Source organism: Phalacrocorax aristotelis, chromosome 22, assembly GCF_949628215.1.
Source record: "Phalacrocorax aristotelis chromosome 22, bGulAri2.1, whole genome shotgun sequence".
Taxonomy (NCBI): domain Eukaryota; kingdom Metazoa; phylum Chordata; class Aves; order Suliformes; family Phalacrocoracidae; genus Phalacrocorax; species Phalacrocorax aristotelis.
Window position 1 is genome coordinate 708,441 of NC_134297.1, and position 12,824 is coordinate 721,264.

At 57.0% G+C, this 12,824-nt stretch overlaps 1 protein-coding gene across 6 annotated transcripts in view; it reads right to left on the reverse strand.

Annotated features, from left to right (window-relative positions):
• The window catches only part of CADM1 (cell adhesion molecule 1), a 161,476-nt gene extending 149,000 nt beyond the window's left edge, over positions 1-12,476 (reverse strand). For all 6 annotated transcript variants that reach the window (XM_075116469.1, XM_075116468.1, XM_075116466.1 and 3 more), the window contains exon 1: positions 12,327-12,476. In XM_075116469.1, coding sequence (XP_074972570.1) covers positions 12,327-12,405 — 79 coding nt within the window. In that variant the 5' untranslated portion in view covers positions 12,406-12,476. The remainder of the gene's footprint in view (positions 1-12,326) is intronic.
• Positions 12,477-12,824: the final 348 nt, after the last annotated feature.

Below are 12,824 nucleotides of genomic sequence, written 5' to 3' on the forward strand. Positions count from 1 at the left end.
CGAGTGACGCCGAGCCGCTCCGGGCGAGCTCACCTAACGCCCGCACGGCCCGTGGGCTTGGCGGGGCGCAGATCGCTCCCCAGCCCCAGCACCCGAACACCAGAACCCCCCCGATCTGTCCACCTTCACCCGTTCCCTGCCAGCAGCGGGGCCATAAGCGCCAGAAAAAGGAGGACTCTGCACACCCTTGCAAAAACACAGCAAAACCTTTTTTTTTAAATACCTCATATGAAGGCAAAAAAGCCCCTTGGCTTTCCCCAAGTTTTGCAGGCGAAGGAAGGGTGTTTTGGAGGGTGATGGTTTGTTGTTTTTTTTTTTAATCTCCGGAGTGTGGCAGAGCAGTAAATCTTGCATTATGCTCTGAAGAGCGTCAGGCTGGGGCTTCATTTTGGTCTCAGATTAGTCTCCCGAAGCAATGAATCTTCCATCGTGGAGGCCATTACCAACTCAGTTTTCCTTCATTTTGGACTGCTTTATCCCTGTTTGTGTTATCAAACTTACCTCCAGCCTCCCCTCGCTGCACGGGGCTCAGCAGACCTGCAGGCTTTTCAAATATTCATGGACCAGAGAAGCCAAGAGCTCAAAAAGCAGGAGCTACTAAGGCAGGGCAGGCTGTCCTGCGCAGCCCGCCGCTCCGGTACCGCAACACGGGACGCTGCCACAAGGGTCGTACCTCAAGAACGCCCAAGTATTTGCCTCGGATTCAGGCTGATTAAGGCAGCCGCAGCAACCTGCCAGAGCAAATTAGTGCGACAACAGCCAGAGAAGTCTATAGCAACCAGAGGAGGAGCACAGACGCGGTGCTGTAGATGGGGAGAAAACCAACCTTTCAGATCATATTAAAATCCCGTGACCCATTAGGATCTCAAATTACTGTATGCAAGTTTGGGTAATTTAAAGGCGTTTATAAGATTCAAGTAAAATAGTCCATGAATATTGAAAAAACGCTTAAGTGCTAAGTTAAATGACAATTTTCAAAACACATTACGGAAATCTGATCGTAACAAACCAGTCCCATGAAATACCATATCTATCATCAACTTTTTAATTACCAATTGATCAACATGTAGACAGTGTAATAGCTTTCAGCTTTTAATTACTGAACTATCAAAATTCCAACCAAAAAAGGAACCTCCAGAGATGAAACTGTAATGCTTGATTATTCATTGCTACATAATGAATGATTTGTTTTTAAACAAGATGTCAAGTTCCTCATGTAATCCATCTGGATGTGTGACTCTGCAAGGCTTCCACTGCCCATACTAAGTACTCGGGGTGCCTGTTCTCCCTTCTCTTCCGACCCCACGTGCCAAGATTTATTTTTTGGTTTGTTTTCCCCCCTTAAGGGCAAAACAGTCCCGAATGACAGGGCTGGAAGACAAGCCAACCGCCAAACGGTGTGCCGAATCCAGAGAAGCCGCTCCACCTCCCACCAAGGGACGGGTTTTGCCTGGGAGGGAACAGATATTCCTTCCAGCTCGTCTAGACTCCCAAGGCAGCAGCTCTACGCCGAGAAACACAACCACTGAGCTTCTCATGTCACACGTACAGCGCTGTCAAGAAAAAAACCAATGCCATAAGAACGGGGACGCGGCTCCCAGCTTCTCTTCACGTAGCCTAAGCCGTAGCGAGATACACGAGGCTTTAAATACTAGTCCCTGGCAGGGAATCCGGTCCTTGCTTCTAGTACCAGCAAGCTCAGGGGGGGTCTGTGGTTGTGCAAAACCACGTGGTTTTGAACGTAACAGCCATTACCACCTTAAAGGACCTCAGATTACACCCCCCATGCTTCCATTTCCGTTGGTCGAATGCACGAGAACCAGCGCTTTTCAGCAACATGAAGACGCGTCTGAGGGTGGCAGAGAGCCCTCCCCAGCCTGCGTCCCCCGGGGAGGGTTTTGCCAAATCCAGGCTGTGGCGTTCGGAGAGACATTTCCCACAAACGCCCACTTGCAAACGCAAGGGTAGGCAAAGGCAGGTATGCAGAGCACTCTGCAAGTAATACAATGAAACAACGGTAGTGCAAGCAGAGCAGGCAATTAGAGAGAAGCTACCGGCAAATAACACGTTTGTTCCTTCAACCCCGGTGGCAACAATTAACACCGCTCATCCCAAGCCCCTCCTGTGTCACCTTGCAGATGTTTCCCTACACACACCATCCCCAAAAAGTTATTCCACATAGTGGCATCTGTTCCCACACGAAAAAAAAAAAGGGAGCCAGAACCTTTTGTTCTTCCTTTGTTACAGCCTCGGAGCCCCGGTTGTTGCTGGATAACGCCCCCCAGTGCTTCCCCAATACACTCACCTGCTCCGCCACACCGAGGGGTTGATTTCCACACGGAAACCACAAGCTCATTCCATGCACTTCCCTCGGGAAGCTGCTCGTATGCACAGCCCGCACAGATTTTCACAGGAGAAATTCGGTAATCAGTCCAGTAGCTGTAAGCACTTATGACAACAATATCTATCAACGCTTACCATATTTACAACTAAATCATGTAAATACAAGCCAGCTCTCCTCTGCATGCCGATAATCTGGACAAATGAAGGCTGAAAAAAGCCACTCAAGAGGAGACTAAACATACAAAATCACACACGGCGAGAAACAAACACCGACAGCCCTGGCGAAACTGCTGAAGGCAGTGAGAAACCGGGGCCACTCGCCCACCGTGCGCTGACCGCGGAGCCGAAGGAAGCCCCCAGGGCACCCTGCCCCGCTCTGCGCCGTACGGGCGGCAACGTGCACACAAGAGGCACCCAGAGCTTGGCTCTTCTCCCACCATTTTCCGGAAAAACAGGAACAAGTTGCTTCGATGCCTGCCCAGAGCTCTTCACTCTCTATCTGCCTCTGAATTTCTTATAAATCCCAGGAACCGATTTAGCACAACAAAAATGCCAAGTTATTAAAACTTTCACGTTGCTCTGGATTGCACCTTTAAAGGACGCCCGTTTCTTTGACTGCTACAAAGGCGCTGTATTTAAAGGAAAGAAGAGCCGCGTTTCCAAAGGCTTCCCCAGGGAATTCAGTGACGGTTTGCTGCGCAAGGTTCATTCTTCAGGCAGTGAAATCCAGCAACAGGTAGTCCGCAAGATATTTATTCTTGCAAAGAATTTTTTAAAGTCATAGAATCATTAAAGCTGGAAAAGACCTCCAAGATCATCACGCCCTACCTTCCACCCAACACCACCATGCCTCTTAAACCATGTCCCCAAGTGCCACGTCCATGCGTTTTTTGAACAAGTCATTCTAGAGGAAACGCTGAAATCCTACTTAAGGGGAGCTCTCGCCAAAGGCGACCTCCCCCTTCTCAGCCGGGGTGAGATCGATCCCACCGTAACGCAGAACCGAAAAATCACCCCAAAGACGACGGCTTTCTCTGACGTACCACGCGCACCTTCCCCAGCTGCATTCCACATACATCGCGTTGTGGAAACGCACTTGAAAACCTGAGATCCAATTTACCAAAGAGAGCCTGGAGGAGAGAGCCATCATATAATCGTGCATCCAAAATTCTCCCAGAGCGATTTCAAAGCTACACCACTGGTTTTGCTATAAACCCTCTGTTTACAAGGCTCTCTGTATTCCTATACAGCAATAAACGGTTTGCCTCCGAGTATTTTCTTTATTTCTCGTCTGCCAGTTTCTCCCCCTCTCCCCGAAGATGTCCGAAGGGAACAGTGTTAATCTCCTATCTATCCCGCTTTAATCTTTGCTCTTACCGAGAAAAGATGCGACTGCGCTTCACATGCTGAAGAAGCAATATCTGGCAGTTATGGATTCAGGGAGAGTTGATTAAACGTGTACGTTCTCTTAAAGATTATATGGAACGATTAAGCGTATAAGACCTTTAAATCAAACGAGAAGCTGTTAATGTGGACAGAGCTCAAACACCCCAGCGTGGGAGTCACTTTTGGTAGTTCTGCCTGGTAGGTTAAAGACTAACGTCTCTTTTGGAGCCTCTTTCAGACCAGAAGCTGAGCGAGGAGGAGGAAAAACGGTCCTGAGCTGCGGCACGGTGGGAAAAGCAGTCGTGTATCACGACCCTAGAGACACGCTCTCTTAACGACACAGCTTTCTTTTGAGTTGTCAGTAAACTGTTAGGAAACGAAGGTCAGAAGAGAAAAGTTAAGCGACAAAGAAGAAATTACCCTCAATTTTTACACAGCCCAAAGAATCTTCCATGCATCCACACTCCAGTGGTGACTACAGACGAGAAGCAGAGGCAGGTTAATGGGTCCTGCCTCATCCCTGCCACGAGGTGCTGCAAGAGCCAGAGATTAGGAGCGCCGGCACCGATGCGGGTAGGGACGGCACGCTGCCCGACAAACCGCCCTGCTCCAGGCGGGGATCTCCGCTTCCCCCTCGTCCGCCAGCAGGCACCGAGCACGGGCATCCTCCTCCACCCCACCTCCCGCACCCAGGAGGAGCGACGTGCACGGGACTGGTCTGCAGACGGGCTAAGGAAACAGCGGCTGGCTCCGCGGGGCGCCTCGCTACGGCCACACTACCCCCGCTGCTCAACGGCAAATCAAAAGGCTCCCACGCATCCATTTAACCCAAGGCCCTGTCGGCCAACAGGCGATAAGGAACCGCATGTAGTTTCTCCGGGCTCTTCCCAGCACGGTGAAAAACGAGGGTGGCAAAAAATTAACCTGCCTAGAGAACCAGAGATGCTGTTAAGACAACCTAGATCCTCCCCGACACCACGAAAGCCTCACAGGGCGAGCAGGGGTTTCGCTTCGTTTTGTTCCTGCTGCACCCCTCCTGCAAAAGCGGGCTTGCTCCCAACAGCCCTAACGAACCCGAACCATCCTCCACAAGCTCCGCTTGACAAAGCCGACGCTCGCTCGATGACGAGCGTGCGTGAGTTTGACATCTGTCAACCGGCTTTCCACCCAATGCCACGAAGCCCAGTCAGGCTGTCACCAGGAAACGATAAGGAAAACCAGCAGTGCTCGGGATCTCAGCACCAAGCAGCATCTCCGGCTTATCCAGAAGCCTTCCCCCGATTAAGGCAGGAAAAGCAATCTAGGCATGGATGCTTTTAAAGAGCTGCTGACACCTAAAACAACACAGCGTACTTCCTTGTTAAAGAGAGCTCCTGCAGTGTGCGGCAGCGCCTGTCCTCAAGTCAGCTACAAAGAGCATCTAATTTTATAGAGACTGGGGAAAGCAAGGTGGGGGGCAACCTTTAGGAGCCTCCCTGCTTCCACTGAGATTGCGATATCATCGGCTACATCCGCGTTAGCTAATGTGGATAAAGATATCAAAGAGGCAAGTAAGCAGAGCATAAACAGATAGTTCAAATCGTGTTTTCAAGCAAAACAGCTTAGAACGCAAATCCAAAACAAACCAAGCTGCAGCGACAGTTCTCTGAACGCCAACGTTTCAGGTCTTCATTACAGTGGAACCAGTTGGAGTTAGCTGACCGACCTCATAACCCAACTCCACGGAGCCATACAGGGTTCCTGCGTTGGTCCCGCGTGCTTAAGCAACTTGGGTTTGTCCAACGTGAACTTCACCGTACCAATGGATTATCTGCAGCGCGACGCAACGCCTTACCTGAAGCGGTGCTGGCAAAGACCCGTTAGCATCTCTGGGAGCAGCACAGCTGAAAGCAAAGCGCCTTATCCGCAGCGCCTGGCGAGAAGTTCAGCATTGCCTTCCCCGTTCGGAAAGCAAAGAAAACAATACTTGCCATTCTCCTCCAAACCTCAACCAGCTGAGCTGATCCATGCAAGATGCCTGAGCAAAGCCAACGCCATGACCAACGGCCCTGCAGCTGGGCAGGCAGCGACTGCTTCGATGCTACGGAGCACCGCAACCACTGAGGGCTGGACACCCGTGTGCCTCCAGCCAGCGCAGAGACAGCCCCGCACGAAGAGGAGAGGTCTTGGCAGCCGAGGCATGCACCAGAGCCAGCAGCTTCCCCCCCTCCAAACAGATGCTGCTGCCCCAGCGCTGCCCCGCGCCACGCCGGGGCAAAGCAGGGCTTTCCAGAAAGCATCTCAGAGAAGCGCTGCTGCAATACGACGCGCAAAGCGAGAGCGCTCTCTCTGCAGCGAGAGTTAGGGACGAACGTTCCCCTTCTCAGCCACAAAATAAGGGCCAGGATGGCATGAGATGCCTTTTATTTTTGTGTATTAGCCCAGAGGCTGCAGGCAACACTCAGGCAGAGCGAAAGTTTTCTCTCTGGCCCAATTTTAGCAGAGCCCCGCTATGCCGTAACCCCAGCTCCAAAGCTTAACATCACAAATATTTAAGAGCGTTCTGCGAGGGAAGCTGCCAGGCAGCCTCATTTAAAAACAGAAAAGCGGCAACGAGCGGTTTCTCATGCTTGATCCGATTACTCTGATCTCTCTTTTGATGCTGCAGACTCCGACTCTTATTTCTCTTACTGCACGGGGGGAGCAGGGGAGGGAGGGGAATGTCACTTTGCTGCCTGATATGTCTTTCTTCCCTGTCACGCTTCAGAGAAGGGATATACACCGCAGAGCAGGGGAATCGAGTGGAAGCGGGGCCTGGGACGCACCCCCCTCCCAGGCCAAGACATCACGAGGCTGGTGGTGCCAAGGGCCCCATCGGCCACCGCTCGTGGTGACGGGGGTCTCGGCCCTCTCTCGCTGGAGCTCGCCCAGTCCCGATTTGGTCTTGTGCCGCCCACGCAGAGATCGTATCTATAAACAGCGCTCCTGCTCTAACAAAAAGGTGCGCTCCCGCAGGGAATTATAAGATGATGTCTTGGGTCCGAGCTCACGGGAGTCGCCGCGTTTTAGATCAGCCCACGAGCACAGATTTGTGAACAGGAGACCACCGCTGCCAGCATCCACCCCGGAAAAAGACCGACTCGAGAGACCTGCTGATGGCCTGGGGAACACGATGGCGCTTCCACTCTGGGAGCCTCTGAAGAGATCATAAATCAGATCCAAGCACTTACTAACACTGCTAAAAAAGGGCACAACGTGATCAAAGAAGTTCATTTGCAGCCGTAACCTGAACCCAGGGTTTCACATACCCGGTGCTCGTCGAGCCCCAGTGTAAGGTTAGGAGGCGACAGCGGCCCCATGGGCATCGCTGGCTCGGACAGCTGCATTCCATCCCCCGCTGCTCCCCAGGTGGGCATCGCCATCCCTCACCGCCCGCCAAGCCCTCCAGAGAACGCAGCACAAGGTTTTGCCGTCCTGCTGGAGAACCGAGCCGGTGACGTCGCTGCTGAGGGCGGACTTCGCCGCCGGTCTCGGCAGAGAAAGCAAGTTTCTAACACAGCTAATTCCCGCTGCCAAGCGTACACCTGGGTTTTCGGCAGCGCTCGCCACCACGTACTGCCAAGAGCCTGTTTTCTCTTCAATATCTGCACCCGACGGGCGCTGCTGCTAAGCGGAGCGGACGGGGCGACACCAACTTCGTTGTCTAGGCGGGACAAGCGAAAACGGGCAGCGCTGCTTCAGAAGGAAAACGGCACCACGAACCTGCCAGAAGGCAGCACCTACACGTGCGACTGCCGGCAAGCGAGCGCACCGGGAGAGCTGCCAGCGCTTCCAGCGACAAAAACACTACCCAAAAAGTCAAAACCAAAGAGATTTTTTTTTTTTCCCCAGTTAGGCTACAGCCCGCAACTGTCTTCTATTTCTGAGCAAAGAGATGTGCTTAACCGTCGCTTTGATCCTTTATGCTGGCACCTTAATGGAGTCTCAAGCCTTACAATAGATCCACCTTGGGAATTCAGTAAGGTCAGAATGTTTTTAATACTCGAGATTTTAAACCACAGAAGAACCCAATCGATGCAAACCAAACCGGAGAATAAGAACAGCACGCTGGCCCAGCCCCGCGAAGGGACATCGTTGATTTAAAATAACCCAGCATGCAGGCCTATAAAAGCTCCCAGCACAATCTAGTCGAGCGTTTTAAATACAGCGAGAAAGCCACCGACCACGTGGTAAGAGCTCGGCACCGTTTACGAGCGCCAGGCGGGTCCCAGTCACGCGCAGGCAAGGGGCGTCGGGGGAGCCAGCCGGCACCCGCACGACTCGCGGCCAGGGCCCTTTCTGCCCTTGCAAATTACAATCTGGGATATCTAAATCCGGCCCGTGGCTCAACCACGAACGCCAGCTCATCTCGCAGCAACGCGGGCCAGCCGCCACACACCGGCGCGCGCCCCAGCCGACAAGCTCCCTCGGGCCTCAATTGCCAAAGTTCTGATGGAAGCCTGGTGGCGTTTTCCTTCCAAAAACGCCTGCCACGCATGCAAAAAATACCCCTTTTTCACCCGCACGCTCCCCTCAGAGGCAGGGACGCCAAAGCGCCCAAGCCGGCGCTGGACGACCTTCAAAGCGTTCTGCGGTGGAGCTCCCCGTTAACCACAACGGCAGCTGCTAGCTGCAGCCTGCAATTACACGGCCGGGAAAGCTACTGATTTATGAAACTTAAACAAGTACATACCACTTGTAATTACAACATTCCACCCAGGGTCCCTCCTTCATTGCAGGTTTCCAAACAGCCTCTTTATTTAGCGCCGGTGGGTTTGCCCCACCGGAGGACGGTGCACAATATTCCCCGGAGAAACAAACGCGGCTTTTTTTTTTTCTTTCCTTTTTTTTTCCCCCCTCCACGTAGCATCCAATTTCTCAGAAGAGATACAGATTGCATGTCCAGCTTTGCTTGTGCTCTTAAACCACTGCAAAGTATTTACCTACTGGCCGAATTCCAGCTCCAGCGAGTGCTGCAGCCCCGCAGCCCCCGGAGCCTGCTCAGATCCCCGAACTGCAGAAGGAAAGGTAACTTTTTGGATACAGGGGGCCCCTGCGTTCGAGGGACAAGTACTGCCGGGCGCTACCAGGCAAGCAGAAGAGGTACAGGTTGTCAAAACCCCTTCTGAAAGTACGGCAATAATCGCTACAAAAACTGGCCTTGAACAGAAACACCCAGAAAAATCTGGCTGCGTGCAGTGTCGGCAAGTGTTTTTTTATCTGAGCAAACGCATTCTCAGGCGCATTTAAGCGGTCCCTGCAAACAGGGGGCACATCCAGGCTGAAACAGGCGCTTTGCTCCAGGTGGCCTCAGGCGGACGCAGGGTTAAAGAGCTGACCCATTTTTAGTCCTGCAATAGGGCAGAGACCACGTCCTCCTGCCGTCGCCCCACGAACGCGCCTTTAGCTCCGGCCCGGCGGGAGGGAGGCACGCCAAGCCACCCGGGGTTACTGAGTCAGAACCCTGCGGTTACGAAGCCTTATTTACACACCCGGGAAAGACAGCGCCAAAACAAAGAAAACGGCGAGGCAGCATCAGCAAAGCAGCCGAGGCTCCCCAGAGGAGGGTCACGCCTCTCTCCAGCCGCCCCGTCCGCACAGCCTCCGCTGCCGCCACCCATGCCAAGGAGCATCCCGACGGCCAGGGAATAAATATCGACGGCACCCAGCCAGGCAAAGGTGCCGGCGGCCGTCCGCGCGGGGCGTGCGTGGAGCCGAGCTCCCTCCTCGCCTCCCCGTCTTCGGGAGCCTCCTTGGCAGTGGTTTCCCAGCCAGATTGTCAGGCTTATAAACCCGCGCTCAACTGCCTACATGCAAGACAAATGAGCCCAAGCTGCAACCCAGATGGATTACTTTATTTACCAGCCCCTTCCATGCAACGTTCCTCCGGCGTTCGCATCGCACGCAGGACGCAGCCGTGTCTTTCCCAACGCCAGAGCTCGGCCAAGCCCGAGCGAAGCCGCTGCGGATCAGGCGACTCGCCTTGCTCGCACACAAAAGCTCCTTAGAAACTCGCTCCACGTTTACAAAGGAGCCCGGCTTAACCCGGCCCCGGAGGGGAGCGCTCGCTGCCTTCGAGGGGGTCTTTTCCTGGCCAACCGCGCACGGGGCTTCTCTGAAGTTGGCAGAATGGAGACTTGACCGCCTCTCGCCCAGCCCGTCACACCTCCGTGCCGCGCTGGTTGCGGCCCGACGCTGTCTCTAAACACCTCCCGCGGTTTCTGCTGAAAAGTTATTCTTTCTGAAGTGCCACGCAGCGCTGCTCTGCACCCGCAGGCAGGTGCCGCGTCCCACCCCTCAGCGTCAGCTGGAATCACTGCTCAGCTCTCTCCGAACTTCGCAGGGGTGTTACAAAGCTTAATTAACTGTAAAGCACTGAGATCGGGTCAAAAGGAACCCCACAAACGCACAGGTTCACCTTGAGTTACTGGCTTAGTTTAAACCGAGCCCAAGCGTTGCCTGTCAGTGTTCCAGCGACCTCCACCCAAAGCGGGCGGCCGAGCCACTGCGACGTGCTCCGGATCACGCTCCGGATCACAGGGTACCGCTGCCGTGGTGACGCGACACCCACACCATCGTGCCTTGACGGGGTACCAACCCGCACGGGAGGTGTGACGGCAGCGCTCTGCAATCACCCCAGATGCTGCCTGCCACAATGCGGATTTCCTCTTCCCCAACTACCGGAGCTGACAAATCGATGGCTTTGAAAAGGTGTAGAGGGGAGAAAAAACAACACCAAAAAAAAAAAAAAAATCAAGTTCTTCGGCCTTAAGGCAATTTTGCCTAAAAGGCGTCGCAGCAGGAGGTCCAGGATTTCACCCTGCGATCGGCGACGGAGCACCACAACCAGGAGCCACCTTCTGCTAACGGCGTCGCCACCGTGGCTCGCGCCGTGTGCTGCTTTTCGCCGCTGGAAAGCCCCGACCGCCCAGGTCAGCCTCGGTGGTTTTAATCCAGCATCCAGCCCTGCTTTTGTTTCTCTTCAGCTGCTTCGCTATTCTACACCGCGTCGTTATGCCCATTAGCTGGGCGGTGATTAACGGGCTTACCCTATCGGAGGATCACACCAGCCTTTAGCTAAAAACAGCTCTTAAAAAAAAAAAAAAAAGGGCGGGGGGGGGGGGGGAATTGGAGATGCGAGGCTCGGCATTGACAGCCAGGCAGCAAAACAAAGCGTGAAGGTGGCCGTCCTGCAACGGGGCTTTTATTTTTCATCCCGGCATCTTCCAGCGGCAGGCTCTCCGGGTCAAAGCGGCGGGCGATTCGCCCGCGTCGAGCCAAAGCGAACGCGAATGCCACAGCAAAAAAAAGAAAAAAGCACCTTGCGACAAAACAGCTGAAAACCAAGGAGGGGATCGCGCCTGCCGCTGGGCGCCGGCCGGAGCCGCGCGGAGCCGTTCCCTTCTCGCAAGGAAAAGGGCCGACGGCGGGTCTCCGTCGCTCCCGCGGCCCTCGACGGGCGCTTGGCGCTGCGGGGCGCCGGAGCGGGGGGCGGCCGGAGCGGGGGGACGGCGGGCGGCCGGAGCGGGGGGACGGCGGGCGCCCTGCGCAGGCAGGCGACCGCGCCGGACCGGACCCGACCGTCGGAGCCGGCCTCCGGGCAGAGCCGCGGCCGCGCTCGGGGGACGCCGATCTCCGGCGAGCTAAAAAATGACAGCGGCTCCGTGCGCCCCCCCCGCACCCCAGCGAGAAGGCCGCTGGGGGAAGCGCGTACAACGCGCCTCTGAATAAAGCTCTTTGTTCGGCCGAGCCGCCTGCTCCTTTATCCCCCCCGTTCCCTGTTCGGGAAATTCAACAGATCGCTCAATGGCCGCCTTGTTCTTCCCAAGACGTCCCGGGCAAATAATGCTCGCTCCTCTGGCCGCGCGAGGCACTAAATGAAGCCTTGTGCCTCCCCAGTGACACGCCGCAAATATAAAGCGGCGTTAAGGAGCGGGGCTGCACCGCGGCCGTCGGCGCAAGCCCCTCCTGCGGCGCCCGGGCTCGGCGCGGACCGACGCGAGGGCGGCCGCGACGCGGGGGTCCCGGTTCGCCCCCGGTGACGAGGCTCCGCTCCGGGCGCCGCGGGCTGGGCGGCGGAAGGCGCTCGGGCGCTGGCCCCGCACGGCGCCGCGCCGCCCGAGTTGCACTTGGACGCCAACAGGTTCCCCGCTGCCGCCGGCACCGGCGGGGCGGCGCCCCCCGAGCCCCCCCGCACACACCGGCGGCGCGGGGGGGGGGGGGCGCGCCGTAATTACTTTTTAATTACGAGGCTGCTCGGTGAGCCCGGGGCGGCGGGGAGAAGCTGCTTCCATGGTAACCGGCGGCCCCGACACGCTCGGCCGAGCCCGCCGCTCCCCGCCGCCGGGGTCCCCGCCGCTCCGCGCCCGCCGCGGCCACGCTTCCCGGGACCGCCGCCCCCGCAGCGGAGCGGAGCGGAGCGTGCCGGACCGCCGCCGCCGCCGCCGCCCCCCGGGCGCCCCCCCCGGGGGCGATGCCCCGGTGCGCCCCCCCCCACCGCTCCGCGCCCCCCCGCGAGCCCCCCACCCCCCCGCGAACGGGCCGGGCCGTGGCGGGGCCGCGGCCGCGCGGGCTCCTACCTCCGGGGACGCTGGCGGCGGCGGCGAGGAGCAGCAGGAGGAGCGGGCGGAGGCCCGGGGCGCCGCCGCCACCCGCCATCGCCGGCACCTGCTCGGCTCTGCCCGCCGCGCCGGCACCCCGCCGCCGCGCGCCCCGCTAATGAGATGCGCGCCGCGTCAGCGCGCCGGGGGCGGGGCCCGCCGCCGGCCACGCCCCGCGCTAGGGGCCGGGGGGAAAGTGCGGAGCGCCGAGCGCGGCGGGAGGCGGGGGACCCCCCCCCCCCCACGAGTACCCCCGCAGCAGCGCCCCGGCCCCGCCGCCGGGCAGCCGGGGCGCCCCGGCGCGGCGAGGGGGCGGGGGCAAGAAAACTAAAAAAGAAAAAATAAGAAAAAGGACAAGCGACCCCCCCGGTCCCCCCAAACATCGCGTCTCCCGCGGACGGGCACCTATCGCGACTCCTGGCGACAGGCGGGGAGGCTGCTCGCCAGCGTCCCCAGCATCCTCCTCCCCGGGTCCCG